We start from the raw sequence: 19,373 nt of genomic DNA, 5'->3' as shown, positions 1-19,373 counted from the left end.
AATCCAGTATTAAATTAATATATCTTGAAAGCATACCTAGTTTCAGCCGGTCTCTGGGGAATTCCCATTTGCTGGCATCATAAGGCAGGCGTTCACAGTGTTCATCCAAGGGGAGTTCGTCTGGATCCATGACGATGGACAAGTAGCCTGTCTTCAGTTCCCCTCCATTGGCCTGGAAAGCATTACTCCTGTCAGTCACATACACTCTTGTTTGGCTGTTGTTTTGTGTACTTGTTATTGCTTTAATAGAAGTCTCATTTTTAAATAAAACTCACAGGGTTTGAGAGTTTTATATTATAATCCTGTTTCCAGTGTCCTCTCAACTCCCAAATGAGCTCAGAATTAAGTTATTAAATTTTAATTACACTAGACAGTCCAAGCCCTTTTCTCCTCTAGTGGTTTCCATCAATTAAAGCCCAGTGGTTCAGCCAAAAGAAAGTGGGCAAGATGCTATTGTATTGAAATATACTGTGCCCATTGAGCCACTAACAATGGGAAGAAGCAACTCCGAGAGCCCTAGTCAGCTTTCATTAATCACGAAAACCAACATGCATGGGATGGAAGAGAAATTATTTTGTTACCCTCTTAACAGTCCGTAGAACAATGACAAGAAGTAGCCAGAAGAACATGGCAATCACTGCAGTGCCCACTAGAATAATGACTTCCAAGTTGGTCTTTTCCTGAGCACCTGGAAAGGCACAATTGAATGAGCATCAACAGCTGGAAACTCATACCTTTTGATATAAGATGGCAAAGCTCAACTCTTAAGCAAGATCTCAAGCTTACCAACACAGAAAAATCCTGAATAAAAAGTCACACACCTCTAACTTGGATGGAGTTTATACTACTATTAATGGGTAATTTAAAGTTTGTAAAGCTTTGCTCATGAAAACTTTCAACAATAAAATTCTGAAATAATTAAGGGTAGAAATAGCAATGTCTCCAAAGACAACCATAGAAAGTGTTTGAAAGAAGACTTTGATGGAAAAAAGACCATGTTTTATAGAGAAGAAAAGTACTTCTAATGGGGAAAAGTAAATGTCTGGTTTTACTCTGATAATCTATATTTTGATCTGTATAGTTTTGAGAAAGAATAACAATGAACAAACAAAATAGAAATAAATTCATAGAGAACATTTTAATGTTTGCCAGATGGGAGGAGATTGGTGAAAATGGGCAAAAAGGGGGAAAAGATTAAGACATACAAATAGTCAATTATAAAAACAGTCACAGGATGTAAAGTACGGCCTTGGGAATATAGTCAATAATGTTGTAATAACTAGGAATGGTGTCACTTTATAAGTTATATCAATGTCTAATCACTGTGCTGTATATCTGAAACTAACACAATATTGTATGAAAACTGTAATTAAATATATATATATATATATATATATATATATATATATATATATATATATATAAAACTCTCAGGAAATGAAAGAGAAGAGAAAAAGCTAGAGGTCGACAAGGAAAGCTGCAGAAGCTCATCGCTCTGCTCCAGAGGACAGCTCGCAGTGGGAGAAATTGAGCCCAAAGGATGCTTTCTGCTAAGAGTGATTAGCAGAAAGGTGATAAGGAAGCAATTATCACTTTGAGCCCCAGTGGATGAGGGCAGCTTGCATCAAACCAGCCACAAGCTGTGAGTGGCCCATGGCAGCCCCGAGGAGGCAGAAAGACAAGTAATTAATTAGTTAGCAAAATAGGAGTTAATAGTTGAAAGGCAAGCACCAAGGATGTTTGGAAGTAGATTGTGTTTCCCTGGTGGATGTATTCAAGTAATTCTCTATTTATACTTGGAGATTTAAAGCTCATTACACATGGTAAAAAGTTCAAAGATTCAATTGTCAATATAGGTTTGTGTATTAATCCTATCTAATAAAAGAGTAATATGCAGATTGACCATCACTCCAGCTCACAAGATGGCTGCCCCATGTGGTCAAAGATCCTGCCCCCATGTGGACACAAGGTGGCCACCATAAGATGGCCAGCAGGGGAGGGCAATTGGGAGGGACCAGGCCTGTGAGGGAGGGAAGTTGGGGGTGACCAAGCCGGCAAAGGAGGGAAATTGGGGGCAAACAGGCTGGCAGGAGAGCAGTTAGACATCAATCAGATTGGCAGGCAGAAGCCATTAGGGTCAATCAGGAAGGCGAGCAATTGGGAGCCAGCAGTCCTGGATTGTGAGAGGGAAGTTGGACATCCCTTGAGGGGTCCCAGATTGGAGAGTGTGCAAGCTGGGCTCAGGGACACCCCCCACCCTTTGCATGAATTTCGTGCACCAGTCCTCTAGTATTGCCATAATAACATTTGAGAACTTAGCAGGAAAATTAAACATTTATCTCTTCCTTTCTTAGTATTTTCCTTGGGAGAGAAGTAAATCTAGTCCCTGTGCCAATGTTACCTACTTAGCTATTGGTAACCAGACACAACCAACTAACCGAGGTGAGGCAGAGCAAAGGATAGACATGGACGTCTCCATTAGAATTTCCCCCAACATGAAGCACTTAGGAAGTGACAAAACCACCATCTCACTTGAAATCTTTATTTCATGCACTTGAAATCCTTACTTGCAAGTGCAATTTAAGAAATGATAATAAGCCTAGATATTTGAAAACAAGTCATGGTTTTGAGAAGCAATACTTGGCAACAGAGATTTAATAGATTAAAGGGACTACAATTTGGACTTTGAGAGACAAGTTAGGATGAGTTCATAAAAATCCATCAGTTCCTCCACCTGTCACCACCCTTTTTTCTTCCCCTTCATACCATTCCTTTGCCCACATAATATGCTTTTATCATCCCTCTGATGGGTTATTAACAAAGAGAGAGAGAGAGAGAGAGAGAGAGAGAGAGAGAGAGAGAGAGAGAGAGAAATATACTCCTAAAGATAAAATAGTCTGTCACAAACTACCTTTCCCATCTGAGAAAATGCCTGATTTTACATCATTCCTGCATACACAGACAAGTTTCCTTTCAAGTTCAGATAAGAACCCAAATTTTTCATTTCAGCAAAGCAATGGTCTATTGTTCACGAATGAATCTTAATTGTTTTTAGTCCGTGAAAACCACGAACATAATTGTGACTATTTGGATAGCATTTATTTCCATGACTCAGCAGTAATTCTAATGATTTCCCCAATAAATATAAAAGTATAATTCCATAACAATTTCACTGAACCATTCAAATAAAATAAAATAAAAAAGAATCGGGGAAAGGTAGATATTCTGCCTGCTTGGCTAAGAATTTTTCCACCATGAGAACTGCAGGGACAGAAATGTGATGCACACCAAATGAAAATAACAGTAATTATGTGTCTGATTAAAATAATATATACTTATAATAGAACATTTACGGAGTACAAAGAATATTTAAAAATAAACTATAATCTTCCCACCCAAAGTGTATAAGACATAAACTAATTTTTAAAAACCATCTGACGTGTCTATGAAGTCCCACTGACCTTCTATGATGAAAAACGCCTCCACCTTAGCACATCCAAGAACATTGCATGCCTGGCAGGTGTATAAGCCCTCATCCTCCTTCCTCACCCTTCGGATAGTTAGGTTCCGGTTCCCATCTTTCAGTACGATCCCTAAGAGAAAAAGAACATTTTGGCTTTTATTTATGACGTGGCCTAGTGTAGTTTTTCAGGGGGAAAAAAATTTTGTTTTTAAAATATAAATGCTGCCCTTTATCTTGGCTATTATCTAGCTCCAAAGAGTCCTTACAATCAACTGCTGACTCATCACACCTGGCTTCTAGGAGAATTCAAAAACTCTCTGAATACTGGGATTTCGAGTCTATGAAATGAGTCAGACCAGGGACACTTAGATAGTTGTTGTTGTTGTTGTTTTACCTCAAACAAATTTAAAAAAATAATAATATGGATTTTGGACAACATCTTCAGGAAAATTCTGCAGTATAAAGAGAGACAGACATGTTCTATTCACCTGAGTCTTCCACAAGCGTCTCATTATCTTTAAACCAGGAAACCTGTGGAGGGGGATTCCCAGACACTGGGCAGGAAACTTCGATGGTTTCACCAATACTTGTGGTCTGATTCTCCAGGGTTGCTGTCATCATGGGCACCATGCGCTCTTTGCACACAGAAAGAAAATAGAACGTTTAGGTATTAACTTTTGAAATGGTTTGAGTATCAGTAAACTGTTATACCATTTAAACTTAGTAAACAGTAGTACACTGTTGATTCACTAAGCTGAAAACACACAGAAGGTGATACCAGTACCGCTGGTCACTGAGTAAAGTGAAATGAATCAATAAATCAGGACGGTTCAGACAGGTTACTGCATTTCTTTGAACATTCATATTACTGATTCAAGCTGGTAACCACTTCACAGGATAAAGGTTGTTGCCTTTATGGATTTTTCCTCTAATCAGACATGGATTCCCTCCCAGAAAAGTTCTAGCTGGTGACACCCTAAAATTCTGCCATGCTTCTCTTGGAAATTGCAAAGCTTCAGAATAATTCAGCAAACAAAGAGTGCTTTATATCTGTATGGTACAACCCCTTTATACTATTTCTGTTGTTTACTCTCAGTCCAATGATGGGCAGGACAGGAGTATTAGCTATATTTTACAGCTGAAATAACTGCGATTCCGGGGGGTTAAACAACTTGCCCAAGTCTTTATAATTAAGTAAAAAGGTGAACTAATAGAATCTGGTGTACCTAAAAGTCTGGTCCAATGCTATTTCCACTAAAACACAAACAAAACATCAATACCCTAAGTAAATTCAGACCTAAAGAAAAGTAAGCCCCTGGGTATTTGTTTGCATGTACAGAAAAATACTTTAGATCTACCCTTTTCCTATAAATCACCAAAGATCTATGGAAATACCTTATTCAAACCAACTAAATATCGAAAGGAATCTTGCTGGAAGAATCTATTTCAAGACTTAGCAAAATGAGATTACCTCAACAGTGAACTACGCTGGGGTTTAAGCCAATTTCCTGATCTCTAGTCAATTTCTAAGAATACAAACAGCATGGGAGTCCTTAGGAAAGCAAACCAGCTCATTGTGAGCACGTATTTCCTGGGCGTGGCAAGGCCAGGAACCCCTTTGCCCATGGCTTTCTGAATTCTTCCAGTAGCTTAAAACCAGTCCAATTACCAAGGTGAACAGAAAATTTGGTGTGCGATGTGTTTTGAAGAGCCCTGGGATGATTTCATCAAAAAAACAAAAAAACAAAAAAAACAACAACATCTCTTTTTTGACACCTAAGACTTAACACTAGCGAAACACCTCCTAATGTCTGTGGAAAGATACCTCTTAAAATATGCCAAGGCCTCTGAAGATATTATTCCTCTAAAACTTGGTATAGATTAGTTTACATGGGAAGTTGTTGCTCTTTCTAACAATTAAAAACACACAACAACAAAAACCAGAACACATGCATCTTAGAATCTGGGAAGGGACACTAAGGGGAGGAGAAAATGGAGGGAGATGACATGAAAAGAAACTCACCAAGTTTGCCTGATCTCCCCAGAGACCGAGCCTTGGCTGCACAGATTTTGTGCAAGGCCTAAGGTGAGATGAGATTTAGAGAGTAGCTTCATGGAGAATTCACAAAGCTATCTGCTCACCAAAATATCAGACCTTGAACTACTCGCAACCACAAGGATGACACAGACGTATAGGCATTGAGTCCAGCACCACTCTCACAGGCTCTCAGAGATCTGTTTATGTAGCAGATATCTTACTGAGAGCCTAGCATGTACCATAATGTGCAATGATTACAGCATAGTGAGGAGTAAAACAGAAAACAATTCCTGTCCTCACAGACAGAGCCCTCACTGTATATGACTGCCTGGTGGTTGTCTTGTGTTCTCATCCTGTCCACCTGCTCATCACTGTGAACTTCTGGCACCCTCCTAGCTCATACTAGAGATTTCATAAATCTGTGCCTACTTAAATAAATGAGTGCCCAAGAATATGGCAGAAGTTTCCCTGGTTCAGGCTAATCCTTTGCAGATACTAGTGAGTTATTCTGCCTTCTGGGTTGAAAAGAACCAAGCTATTTTCTCCTTTTAATTCATCACTTCACCATTATTAGTTCTTTTGGCCTCAAAAACTTTCTGTTAAATAAGGTAAGAATGCACTAGTTGGCTTTATAAGTTCCTAGAGGGCAGGAGTCTTCACTCAGCTTCTCAAATCACTACATTTAAGGCATTTCTACGGCCTCCAGAAGAGCAGAGTTGCCTCCCTACCTAGGATTGTGAGCTGCCTGACCACACAATGCCTTTTCTTGGTCTTCCTGTCCTGAGCAAAGCAGACGTAGTCTCCTTGGTCCTGCAAGGATGCGTTCTGGAACTCCATGATCAAAATGTCATTTGTGCTATTAGAGAACATGGTGGCATTCATTTTCCAACGGGCGTCCAAGTGCTTGCAAACAGGTGTGGGTAGGGCCTGTGGGCCAAGTTTGTACCAGGTGAGGTTCTCAAATGTGCTTCTGTCTGTGCTGCACCACAGAGACACGCTCTCCTGCTCGGTTGGCTGGGTATCAGGCTGCAGAGTGATTACAGGACCCTCTGAAATGTAAAACCCATGGTTAGAAGATAATGATTCAATGGGGAGTCCCCTTACGCAGTTCCTATTGCCTTCAGACTTGCTATCAAGAGAAGTGAAGCTCTAGCAATGCCACACAACATAATATAAGGAGACAGCCAAAATGGACCATTCAGGTCCAAAATAATATTATTTTATAGAAATATGTTATTTGGAAATGTAAATACCTTTTTACAAATATTTATCAAATACCAACTACAGCTTGGCCATAAAATTAAGATGAAGAGACAAAATCAGCAGCATGTAGAGGCCACTGTTCCTATGTCATTACAATGGCCTCCAGAAAACCCAACCTTGTCAACACGTCAGCAGCAACCCCACTAGCATTGGTTGAACCCCAATAAGCCGAGCACTGTGCTAGACTCTGATGATGGAGACATAAATACGATGCAGGACTTGTGATTATGAGCCTGTGTGAAACCATGATCTCTCCAGTGACGTCGGATATACCTACTTCACAGGAGCCCAGGAGCACCTGAGCAGTTTCAATTTATAAACCAAAGCATCAATTATCAGTCCAAGTCCTCTTCCTAAACACCATGCCTCTCCCAGGAATAGCAAGCGCTACAGAATAAGGGACAGCTTAGCACCCACTTGGCCAGAGATCTAGCCCACCCCTTGGAGAGCAGCACTTACTGGTCACGTGAAAGGAGATGACCCTCTCTCCTTTGCCAGCTTTGTTGACCGCTTCACATTTGTACAAAGCTGACACATTTGCCGACTGGATGACAAGGGTACTTACAGTCTGTGAAAAAAAACAAATCCCAGGCCATAAACAATGGAAGCTCTGTTTATGCACATGTATTCAGACTGAAAAATGAAGCCACCCCATAACCACTGAGACCTGCCTACTGCATTCATTCTACTACACTGACCACTCGCAAATGCATGCAAGCTTAGCTCACACTGTGCACAAAATGGGCATTGGGAACCTTGTGCTTTAATATACATATTTTCTCATTTTCATACTTGTAAAACCAGAATCACCTTATAACAGATGCTTAGATTTAATGGCATTTGTGTTTTATCTTACTCTAAGCTATGAATAAGTCAGTAGTGCTTCTAAAAGCCAATGGTGTTTCCAAACTGATTTAATATGCTAGTGTTTTATCATTTGATTTATTTGATTATAATTCTCCAATATCCTCACATATTATTATACCCTGCTTCCATGCCAGCCTTCCATAAAAGAAAGGGAGAGAGGGAGGGAGGGAGAGAGGGAGGGAGGGATTTGCAAATTAAAGAACGTCAAACTCACCTTGTTTTTTCCTTCAATTTGGGCAAACTGGTTTTTGTTTACTTCAATTTTATTTCCTCCCTGGAAATCCTCCACGTTTCTCCACTCTTTACAGGTGTATGGATTCGTCATTAAGGCAGCTTGACTGTAAGAGAGATAGCAGATCATATAATGATAAAATTTTTCTTTAATGCACGTCAATAGTAAGGAAAGGAGTCAGACTTGGGTTATTATGTTCTTAGAAATAACTTCCAATGTAGCCTGCCTGGTTACAAGGCTTGGTGCCGATTAAAAATAGGCCTCAGCCATGAGGGAAGAGGTTCCAGGTAAATCCATTCAGGATACAGGAGGGAAGCAGCTATTCTGGGAACAAACCTCCATTCATAAATTGGATCGACAAGACAATTCAAGTTAATTTAGTTCAAAGGAAACTAAGAAACCACTGGGCTTCTCAGAGTAATCTCTGTGGGACTATGGCCTTTGTGTAGGAAATGGTCAGCATCTGAGGCAGAATCTAGTAGTGGCCATCTCAAAAACAACAACAGGAAGTGAACTGCTGAGGGTGGTGTAGGTGGCTGTTGTGGTGGGGTTTTTTTGTGTTTTTTTTTTTTCTCCTAAGGATGTCTGGACTTGTGTTAGAACCTGATAAGCTGGGCCTGAGCCTCTGGGGCCGGCTGCAGCGAGGTCTCATGCTCCCTGACTCTAACAGCACTTCCTTGAGATGAACCTTCTCCCAGATAAGGAGAGACGTGGTATTCACCGGTTAATTGGAATAAGGAGAAAAACCAAAGACTTGCAATTAGCAAAGGGAGCCAAGAACCTGCCTCTGGAGAGTTGTCCAGCAGAACTGACCTGTGGAGAAACAGCTAGCTAATCCCCAGGCAGGCTACCCACAGCAAGACTGCTAAAACCCAAGACAGAGGAAGATGGATGGAGACTAAGAGCACCACCAGAGGGACGGATGGCTTTCTTATTAGAGACAGCCTTGGGCTGGAGTCTGTGGGAGCTGGGCTATAAGAAATGCCAGAGGGCGGGAAGAAAGAGGGCGGGCGTGGCTCTACCCACCTGGGGTTGAAGGTGCAGTCCTTCTCCAGCTGCCAGTACCAGAGGATGTGACTCGGGGGAGGAACTGCATAGACGGTGCAAGTCAGCGTTTGGGTAGTGCCATATTTGTAAGAATCCATGGGGGAGATCAAAGATTTCTCACCAATCTGGGGTGGGACTGGAGATAAGAAAAACCACTTTTGAATTCTCAATGGGCATTAGGGTATGAGAAGTCCACGCTTTCGGCAACAAAAGTATACATTTTTTTCAAAGCAGGTGATTTTGCCCCCATTTCGTTTTTCAAAGAATATCTAGATTTGGGCACCGGAGACATGAATTCTAGTGATAGTACTACAACTACTACTCCTGTTACCAATAATAATAATAATACTTCTTTTTCATATTGAGTTTATATAATAGGGTAAATGCTAGAGCAAGTCATATGTTAAGCGACTTCATGAATTAATGAGACGGGATTATCCACTGTCCATTTTTACATCTTTTTTTTTTTTCTTTTCTTATTTATTTCCTTCTCTCTTACTTATCAGCTTTCCAACTTCTCTCCACTCCCCAATCTCCTACTCCCATGTAGCTTCTAAGGAACTTTCTGGGAACTGTAACCTCCCTAAAGCTGACATCCCTGCAAAGAAATAGAGCCAACCTCAACAGACACACGGGGAGGTGTCAGGATATATGGGGAAGCACCTTACTGCCATGGGAGAAGATCCTGAAGTGTTAATATGCCCGCCAGTAGGGAGAACTAAGATTCTAAGTCTCTCCCCTCAAAGAATGGCAATATATATTTGCATATTAAAGGCCCTGAGAAGTCCTGCAATAAAGTTTTATATCAGCTTAGCATCTCCCACCCTTACTTTACCATGACACCCCTTTCCCCCCAACACAGAGCATTTATTTACATATTTCAGTTTGTAAAAACAAAGTTCAAACCATCCTTAAATAAAACACTTTATATCTTCCCTTTCTAGCCTCAGAGTCAGATCCTGGACTCTTGTTTTTAAAGATTTTGAAAAGCTCCCACCAGGCATCACCGGAACATCAACTTCAATGTCAAACTGAATGCTTCCCACAAAACTCAGGAAGAGTCTTACACGTTGGCAATGTCAGGTGCACAGTTCCATGAGACAGGTGCAAAAGTGATGCAGCTTAGGTCTGTCAACTGTCCCCGCAGGCATTTTCAGCCTTTAGCCATTGAGGATACCATCTACTTTCTCCTTACATCTGACCACCACGCCGTTCATTTGCAAACATGTCCAGAGCACACTCTCCTATACCTCATTTCAATGCAGTATACTGCTCTGGACTATTTTTATACAGAGGAGCCCCCTCATGATGTGCGTGAAGCAGCAGGTGACAAAGGACTAGGAAAACCTAACCGTACACTTCATAATAAATTCTGGGCGGAAAAGGAAAGCTGGACGGACTCACCATTCACAACCAGAGACACCATGTGGCTCTGTTTCTCCTTTGAAATGGGATTGGTAAGGATAACCGTGTAATTTCCTGTGTCCTTTTCACTCACTTCCATAATCGTCAATACATGCCCCACTTTAATTGTGTGATTGGACTCAATGGGTCTTCCATTTTTAAACCTATTTGCGGGGGAGGGGAGGGATAAACAGGGTTATACAATCTCAGATTTACTTTCACGTGGAACAATGCTTTGTGTTTATTTCCAAGCGTTACCATTTTATTTCTGGCGGCGGGTAACCAAGGTACTTCACAGGGATTCGGACCCGGTCTCCCACCGAGACTTCCACCAGAGACTCCATGCCACTACCAAAAGCGACAAAAGGTTTTTCTGAAAGAAAGAGAATTATTCTCACAAATGTCAACTTATTGTAAGAGGTCGTTTGGTTTATTGTTTCATTTCAAGTGAAGGCCCCGGGCGTCTAAGTTCAGAGACCGCCCATACTATCCCGCTGTAGTCACATCCCAGCCCCGCCCACACTTCCAAGTTCTGCCTTTGATTTTCTCTCCCCAAATGTACTCCGCAAGCCTACCAATTGCTCAAATCTCAATTCAAGCAATGTTTCCTCTGAAGCTTTCTCTAAGTTCCCCAAACACCTGAGTGTTCCTTCTTCTCTATGCCCATCACACTGTATACATACCCCACCCCATGCCCCAGGACTGTCCTCAGACCTCTTCTCTTTATCAATACCTTCCTTTAGTCTCTGGCATAAAGTGCCATTTACATCCTCCTAAATGTTTGTCTCTTGCCCTGACTTTTCTGGGTTTATACATCTAGTATACTAGAGGCCCAGAGCAGGAAATTTGTGCAAGGGGGGGAGGGAGGTGTCCATCAGCCCAGCTTACACCCTCTCTAATATGGGACCCCTCGAGGGATGTCCAACTGCTCTTTAAAAAGATAATAATCCTATAAAAATGGGCAGTCAGACATCCCTCCACAATTCAGGACTGCTGGCTCCCAACAGCTTACCTGCCTGCCTGCTTGATTGCCCCTAACAGCTTCTGCCTGCCAGCCTGATCAATGTCTAACTGCCCCCCCTGCCAGCCTGATTGCCCCTAACTTCCTCTCCTGCAGGCCTGTTTGCCCCCAACTACCCTCCCCTGCTGGCAAGGTCACCCCTAACTGCCATCCCTTGCCAGTCTGGTTGCCCCTACCTGCTGTCCCTTACCAGCCTGGTCACCCCTAACTGTCATCCCCTGCAGGCCTGGTTGCCTCCAACTGCTCTCCCCTATCGGCCTGGTTGCCCCCAACTGCCCTCCCGTGCAGGCCTGGTTCCCCCCAACTGCCTTCCCCTACAGGTCTGGTCCCCCCCCTAAATGCCCTTCCCCCAACTGCCCTCGCCTGCAGGCCTGGGTTCCCCCTCAACTGTCTTCACCTACAGGCCTGCCCCCCTCAACTGTCCTCCCCTGCAGGCCTGGTCTCTCCCAACTGCCCTCCTCTGCAGGCCTGGTCCCCCCCAACTGCCCTCCCCTGTAGGCCTACCCCTCCCAACTGCCCTCCCCTGCAGATCTGGTCCCTCCCAACTTCCTTCCCCTGCAGGCCTGGTTGTTCCCAACTGTCATCCCTTGAAGGCCTGATCCCCCCAACTTCCCTTCCCTGCTGGCCATTTTGTGGCAGCCATCTTGTGTCCACATGGGGGCGGCCATCTTTGACCACATTGGGACAGCCATATCCTATCTAATAAAAGAATAATATGCAAATTGACTGTTGGAGTGACAGTCAATTTGCATATTACTCTTTTATTAGATAGGATATCTCCTTTTGGATGTTTAATGAGCATCTTCAAATGAACACACCCAATCCTGTTTCTCCTAATCTTACTTCTCTATCAATGTTCCCTATTTCAGGAAGTAAAAATCACCATTCACTCAGTTGTTCATGATAAAAACTTTAAGGTCAGCTTCCATTCTTTTTCTCTTGTGCCCCCATAGCCAAAGAATTAATAGGCAGATCCTGTTGGCTCTAACTTCAAAAATATACCCAAAATCAGATCACTTCTCACTACTTTGACCTCTGCCACTTTTGTTTAAGCCACTTACCATCTGTTACTGGATTTTTGTGATTAGCCTCCTAACTGGACTCCCTACTTCTACCCTTGCTTCCTTAAAGTATTCCATGAAAAAAAAAAAAAGATAATAATCCTATAAAAACATAAGCCAGAACATGTCTTTCTCCCAGCTTAAAACCCTGCTATGCATTCCCATATTATAAAACCCCAAATCCTTACCAAGACTCATAATTTGGGTGCCACATAAATTATCATCTAAACTGAGGCATTTATGTGAGTGAAAGAGAAATTAAGTTATTTGCTCAAAGCCCCACAGAAAGTAATTCAATCCAGATTTTTTCCAACTGCAAAGCCCATGCTTACTCAAGTGGGACTCTCAGCCTTGCAATAAAACAAAAATCTAAGAACTATCTTAGATAAAAACATTCTGCATGTTATAGTAATAATAGCACTACCAATACCTACAACAAGTACTATTTAGTGAGCTTTAATGATCTATTGGCTCATCTCATCATTAAAGTTGGGATTTTGAATCCAAGCTATGCTCTTGGCCTCTAGGTCATGAGGCCTCCTTAGCAAGAGTTCAGAAATCTATAATAATAAAAGCATCATATGCTAATTAGACCGACAAAGCTGGGGCTGCGAGGGTGCTGAGTGCCAGAGGGAAGCTGGTGCCAGCAGCCGGGGAAAGGAAGGACTATTCTTGCACAAATTTTGTGCATCAGGCCTCTATTTTGATCTCTTCTGAATGGCTGAACTGAATCTATTTAAATTATGTCACATTCCAAAGCACAGCACAATTCCAAAAAAGATCTCAGCTTACCATGGACCCTGACGAATGTGCTGTTCCTCTTGGTCATCAGCCCACTGGAAGCCTCGCAGGTGTACCACCCTTGGTCACTCCGGGTTACACTATCGATAGTCAAGATGCTCAAGAATTTCTTCATGTCAATCCCAGACTGGGTGTTTGGGTCCCCCCGGTTCACAAGTTTCTTATGCTGATGCTGAAAAACAGTTTACGAAGTCCAGGATAATAGAACCCAGAAGATCCTAGATACCCAGAACAAGTCTTGGCTCTTGGTGAATACTACTTAATGTTGATAATAGAGTTTTCAGAGCTTTTAACATATGTAGACAACAAATATATTTGGTTTCGGGAGAAATAAATGAAACCAAGTGAAACAGGATTTTTAAAACGTGGCATAGTGGGAATGAGATGAGTATGAACTGCAGGAACTGGCAAATGGGATCACTGTTTCAGGAGAAATGTGTCTTGTGCCACCTCTTGAAGAGAGAAATTCTCTTAAAGGGAAAATAGATCAAAGACTTTGCAGAACAGAGAAATCAAACAACCTGTGAAGATGGAATCACTCAGAGAAAACTAATCTTCAGAGCCTGGTTGTAGCTTTAGAGTAGGACAGAGAATTCTTGGCATTGCATCTTCTTTTCCACTAATGTTGTCTGTTCTGCAATTCCCTTAAAGTGTGTGTGTGTGTGTGTGTGTGTGTGTGTGTGTGTGTGAAGATATTTACATTTTATCTGGCTAGCGAGGTCCCTATCTCTCTCAAGCAAACACTATTGGGGCTGATTAGCAAAGTATTTAGAGAGCTGGTTTTAAATGGTTAGTGTTACCTTCAAAGAAGGGTATTCCCAGTTGAAGTCAATCCCCACATTTAGTTCAGTCCTTGCCGTACAATTTAAAACAAGCTTCTCTCCAACAGACAGTTCGACTTTGTGAGCAGGGCTCAGAACGACATCATAAATCTTTGACCCTGCAGCAAGTAAATTGAAAAAACAGAGAGTGAGAGGGAAAACAAATCTATGAGTTGGCACAAGCTTTCCCCCAAATGATGCAACATTAACATGGGTCACATCATCTTTCCCTGAGGGTTTCACCAATTTTGGGGAGCTCTCAGACAAATGGCCTGTAGAGATTTACAAAGCAAACCCTCGGGGACCTCAAAGATGTTGGAGCCCAGTGGAGAGAGAAGTAGTAAAATCTCTGAGTAGTCAACAGCCAATGGGGCCAGCTTTAGTAAATTGCTGAACTTTCCATAAAATAGGTATAATTAAAACAATCGATGCCAAGCAATGCTCTGAACATTAAATTTTCCATAAAATATGCTTCAGTTAATAGTATTCTTTTTCATCCTTGGTCTTGGCAAGAAAAGAGAAAACCTTGATTGCACATGGGTTTATTTGATTTTTTTTTTTTTAAGAGTAGATATAATGAGTTGCCCAATGCTGTGTCTTGGGTTAATATATTTTTCAAATCCCTGTCTTTCACTCTATACCTAAACCTCCAAGATCCTAATGCAGGGAGCCAATCTTTATGTGTGATAATAATGATATTGAAAGGAACTGTTCTCTTACCTACAATCACAACTATGTACATAATAGACTGGTAAGTTTCATCATTAATTTTTGCTTCACAGAAGACCATGCCTGCATAGAAGATCATGTAGCTGGGAATAGTAAAGCCTTTCTTGCTGTCCCAGGAAATTCTGTTACCATCAGGAAAAAACCTCTTTTCTGGATATCTCTGGGTAGAAACAGAAATATCAAATATTTAATCAAGTGCTATCCAAAAGCAAAATCATGTAAAATGATGACTAAAAAATTGACATTTTAAGGATACAAATTGGTTTTCTTTATTGTCATTTTGACCCTTCCTATAAGATCTTTAAATATCATTCTTGATGTTATATTATAAACAAGCTACCCATCTTAGTAGTTTAAAATTAAGACAGCAGAAGAGAAGACTGAAGATGTAACTTACTGCACAAAGTGACACATTGAGGTCTGAAACGGACCCAAGACATGGAATCACCACACTTTTGTTTTTGTTCTCCAGGATGTACACAACTCCATGCTGGTCGCTAACAGAAGCAATAAATGGAGACCTGTAATCTAAAAAAAAATTTCTGTTTACTGAGTGGAATTTACTGGAAAAGTTGGTTATCTTTCAGGTTCTGAGAAGTGAAAGGTTGGAATTGATATTTCACACTAGGGAAAGGAATCCACAGGTCAATCTGCTGGTACATATCTGGCTCCAAGGGTATCCTGCAAGAAGGGTGTGTGTGTGTGTGTGTGTGTGTATGTGTGTGTGTATGAGAGAGAGATTTTGTGTGAAAAATCTGAAAGAAAAATCACAGAATGGAATTGACTCCTTCACAAGGATCATCAATAAGTATAATATATTTTACAGGTTCCACATTTAAGTAGAATGATCATTATATTTTTTTTCAAAAGGAATGAGTATACTTTATTTTCATATGCATTTTCATATACACATATCCATTTTTCATATATATTACATTTTTCATATATAAAATTTAAAGTAAATTTAAACTTTTATTGATGATAAAAAAAATTCATGCATTCTTTCTTTGGGTGAATAATGTAAATGCCATGAAAATAAATTAATAAGGCAAAGGCCCCAAAGGAACTTTAAAATAAGCAAGAAATAACTAACCTTTTTGAATGGTTTTATATGGGTATTTTAAAATTGTGAAGACTCAGTGTGAGATTCCTTATAAAATTATGTTTAATAGTCATTGTGTCTAGTTTAATATTCTGAGGTCATTAATATATCTTCAATGACAAAAACTTGAAAAGCCACCATGGCAAAGAGTGAGAAGAAAACTAGAGATATTTTAATGCCGTTCGAACATCGTTCATACAATGTTCATACGCTGGTGGGAAACTCCTCCATTCCCCAGAGATAGAGTTAATGTGGAGTGAAGTCATGCCTGAATCCTCACAAAGATAATCGTTCTAGTTGCCATGCCCCACACACCTGACTTAGCATGCTCAGAGCTCTTCAAAATGGTTGGTCCAAGGGAAGGAAGAGTTCATTAAACCAAAGGGGACAAAGGCAACTAATTCTCTCAACAGCAGAAATCTGATTTCCTTCCCAGCTGGAAAGCACAGAAAGCCAGCCAATCCAGCCCACCACATGCCATAGCCATTATCTTGCCAAGCCAGGGCCCACTTCCTGGCTCCATCCATTGCTGGAGAGAATGGGGTCAGAAGACTAGGGAAGCAAGGTGGAGACCAGTGGGGACATTAAAGGGCTGTCTGGTATTTTCTTTCCCATTGTTAAGTTTCATGACCACATTCTGGAACAGCTTACCTCTTCAACAGGAAGCCGAATTTGATGGTATACAAAAGATGAGCAATATACAAATAAACAGTGCTGGGACTTGCTACTTCTTAATATTGCCTACCACTCGTCCATATGGTAGGAATTGTTATAGAGCTTGCTTACAGAAGCCTTTGGAAACTAAATTAACCCCTTGACGTAAGACTAAAGCTATTCGGTAAATCAATTCTATTTCAGTATCCCATGAAAAAGGAAATAAACAAAAGAAACCCAAACAACCACCCATCCTCTCAAAATAAAATATTTACTGAAACTCATGAAATGAGTTTTCACATGTCTCCAGGTTTCCTGACTCCAGGGAGAAGGAAATAAGGAGATATTATGGGAGAGGTTCATCTTGTAGTCTATTTCCAGACAGGCTGAAAGCAGGAAATCCTCGCAATCTTCTGAGAAAGCCTGGTCTCCCAAGACTGCTGGATCAAAAGGAGCCAGAAATTCTCAGAGATCTGAGCTTTGTCTCTTTCACATTCTGCAGAGAGGAGGCACAGAATTCCACCTTGGGTCATGCTTAACCTGGACAAAAAAATAATACTCAAATACCATACCATCCAGGAGCGACGTGTTATTTTGATATGTTCTCCGCTTTTCCATTGCACTGACTAAACTGCTTTATCAAAAGGCAAGTGGATATATTCCAAACATGTTTTTCAAGCTGACAAAATTCTCATGCTATAAAAGATACTTCTGGAAAAAAAGTCGAAGCCATCTACCTCAAATCCTCTGGGATTTAAGGGATATATTGTACAAGAGTATAAATAAAATGTCTACAAAAGTCATCTACACTGAAAAAAAAATTAGTACATCCAAGCAAAATATTATACAATATTTATATTCTTCCAAATTATATGATAAGTATCTCATTAGTTAAGTCAGGTTTTCACAGGGCAATTCAGGTAGTAGAAGCATTTTGAAATACAAAGAAAGAATTCATATTATAAATACTGGATACATGTAACATTGTATTTTAGCCTGCATGGGTGTTAACTGACCTCAGTGGTGTCAATCTAGAATGATGTAGCATATCATCCACCATCTCAGACCACACAAAGGAGAGAAACACTGTCCTCAAAGGCCCTTTGAGGCGGCATCTCCGTTTGCACCAAAGTATGAGAGTAATTCACAATAAAAGTTTAAGAGGGAAAAGTTCCTGTGAACAAAAGAGCACCAGATTCTTTGGCTGTTTCCCTGTGCATTCTTGGGGAAATCTCTTACTGCGGTAGATAACCTATCTCTCCACAGAAACCGTTCCATAATTCACACTGAATCTTCCTTTTCAAGTATTTTCTGGGTGTGTGTTTTCCTCAAACATCAGAAGGCTTTGTATAAATCCCCATAGCCAATTGTGAACACAGATTTCCCTTAGAAACAAAGATCAGAACGAAACTAATTGGCGAAAGAGATGTAACAGAGCCCAAGCTCCAGAACAAATCAATGAGTCCTGCGCTCAGAGGAAGCCTTGAGAGGGAAGAATTTGTATATTCCTGTTGGCCAGGAGCCTGTAGGGCGAGCCTTTTGTTGTACTCTGATTCTTTGCTGAGCCTATTGTGTTTTATAGCTGGCAAATGAACGTGGGAAATGAATTCCTTTTAACCACATACCTTGAACGTAGACATAAACACTCGAGGCCACACCAGTGTCCTGGTAGAAGCACTTGTAGTCTCCAGTGTCATTTCCGATCACTTTGGGGATTGTGAGCATCTTACAGAAAAAGCCGTCACTGCAGTCAGTCACCTCCACTCTTTTCTCAGAGCTGCTCTGATTGTTGGGCCAGAGCCAGTCCAAGTCCCTCTGTCCCCTGAAAAATTAATTCCAGGAAAGTATTAAGATGAACCGCCACATGATGAGGCTGTTTCTAAATAAAGACAAACCAATAGAAGTTTCGGTTCTCAAACTTACATAGGCTTCTCAACAGAGTCACACAGACTTCTACCGACAAAGACAGGTTATTTCAACAAATGACAAAAAAAAGCCATGGACTCAGCTTCAGAAATCACTTATAGGGATTCCTGGTTTTTTAGAAATTAATTTACACATTCATTCATTCAATAAATATTTATCGTGTGTGTGCTATGCGATCAACTGGAGATACAGCCGTGAAAAAATCAGAGAAAAATCAATGCAATTATGGAATCTCAGTCTTGTTGGAGGAGACAGGCAATAAAAAAGTAAATAAACCTCAATGTAGTAGACATTTTTAAAAAGTTAAAATGTATTCTTTACACAGTGGTGATAAGTACTATGAACAAAATAATAGATGACACAAAGAAAAGAGTGAAGACTTCTGGAGGGAGGAGTGTTGATGAAGTGGGCTATATGAATATCAGAAGGAACAGTATTCTAGGCAGAGAGCACAAATGGAAAGGCCTTGGAGTAGGTACATATCTGAAGTGTGAAAGGAATAACAAGGAAGCCAGAGTGGCCAGAGAAGGGTGAGCAAGCAGGAGAATAACAAGTGAGGTTATGGAGGAATCAACTGTCTAAGAGCCTCACAGGACCTTTAAGGAGTACATTACGACTTAGACTAATTTTTTAAAAACATGTTTTTATTGATGTCAGAGAAAGGAAGGGAGAGGGAGAAGGAGCAAGAAACATCAATGATGAGAGAGAATCATTGATCAGCTGCCTCCTGCACGCTCCCTAAAGGAGATGGAGTCCAAAACCCGGGCATGTGCCCTGACCAGGAGTCAAACTGTGACCTCCTTCCTGGCTCATAGGTCAACACTCAACCACTGAAACACAGCAGCAGGGAAAAACATAGATGACTTGTATCACAGCATTTTTCCACAGAGTTCCAAGGAGGAGAGTCAATGTCAAGAAGATGGTTACACACTGATCCTTGTTTC

General features: G+C 41.0%; 1 protein-coding gene across 2 annotated transcripts in view; it reads right to left on the bottom strand.

The window, feature by feature from the left end:
• The window catches only part of KDR (kinase insert domain receptor), a 45,052-nt gene that overhangs the window by 20,077 nt on the left and 5,602 nt on the right, over positions 1–19,373 (bottom strand). For both annotated transcript variants that reach the window (XM_036416051.2, XM_036416042.2), the window contains exons 3-17: positions 18,129–18,325; positions 15,145–15,275; positions 14,739–14,907; positions 13,998–14,137; positions 13,189–13,369; positions 10,573–10,687; positions 10,315–10,478; positions 8,890–9,046; positions 7,846–7,969; positions 7,224–7,332; positions 6,230–6,550; positions 3,952–4,098; positions 3,462–3,593; positions 582–688; positions 37–172 (exon numbers count right to left, since the gene is read on the bottom strand). In XM_036416051.2, the coding sequence (XP_036271944.1) occupies positions 37–172; positions 582–688; positions 3,462–3,593; positions 3,952–4,098; positions 6,230–6,550; positions 7,224–7,332; positions 7,846–7,969; positions 8,890–9,046; positions 10,315–10,478; positions 10,573–10,687; positions 13,189–13,369; positions 13,998–14,137; positions 14,739–14,907; positions 15,145–15,275; positions 18,129–18,325 (2,330 nt within the window). The remainder of the gene's footprint in view (positions 1–36; positions 173–581; positions 689–3,461; positions 3,594–3,951; positions 4,099–6,229; positions 6,551–7,223; positions 7,333–7,845; positions 7,970–8,889; positions 9,047–10,314; positions 10,479–10,572; positions 10,688–13,188; positions 13,370–13,997; positions 14,138–14,738; positions 14,908–15,144; positions 15,276–18,128; positions 18,326–19,373) is intronic.

The sequence above is a fragment of the Pipistrellus kuhlii genome, unplaced genomic scaffold (genome assembly GCF_014108245.1).
Source record: "Pipistrellus kuhlii isolate mPipKuh1 unplaced genomic scaffold, mPipKuh1.p scaffold_m20_p_1, whole genome shotgun sequence".
Taxonomy (NCBI): domain Eukaryota; kingdom Metazoa; phylum Chordata; class Mammalia; order Chiroptera; family Vespertilionidae; genus Pipistrellus; species Pipistrellus kuhlii.
Note: the sequence above shows the minus strand (reverse complement) of the source record. Positions and strands in the feature narration are given on the sequence as shown.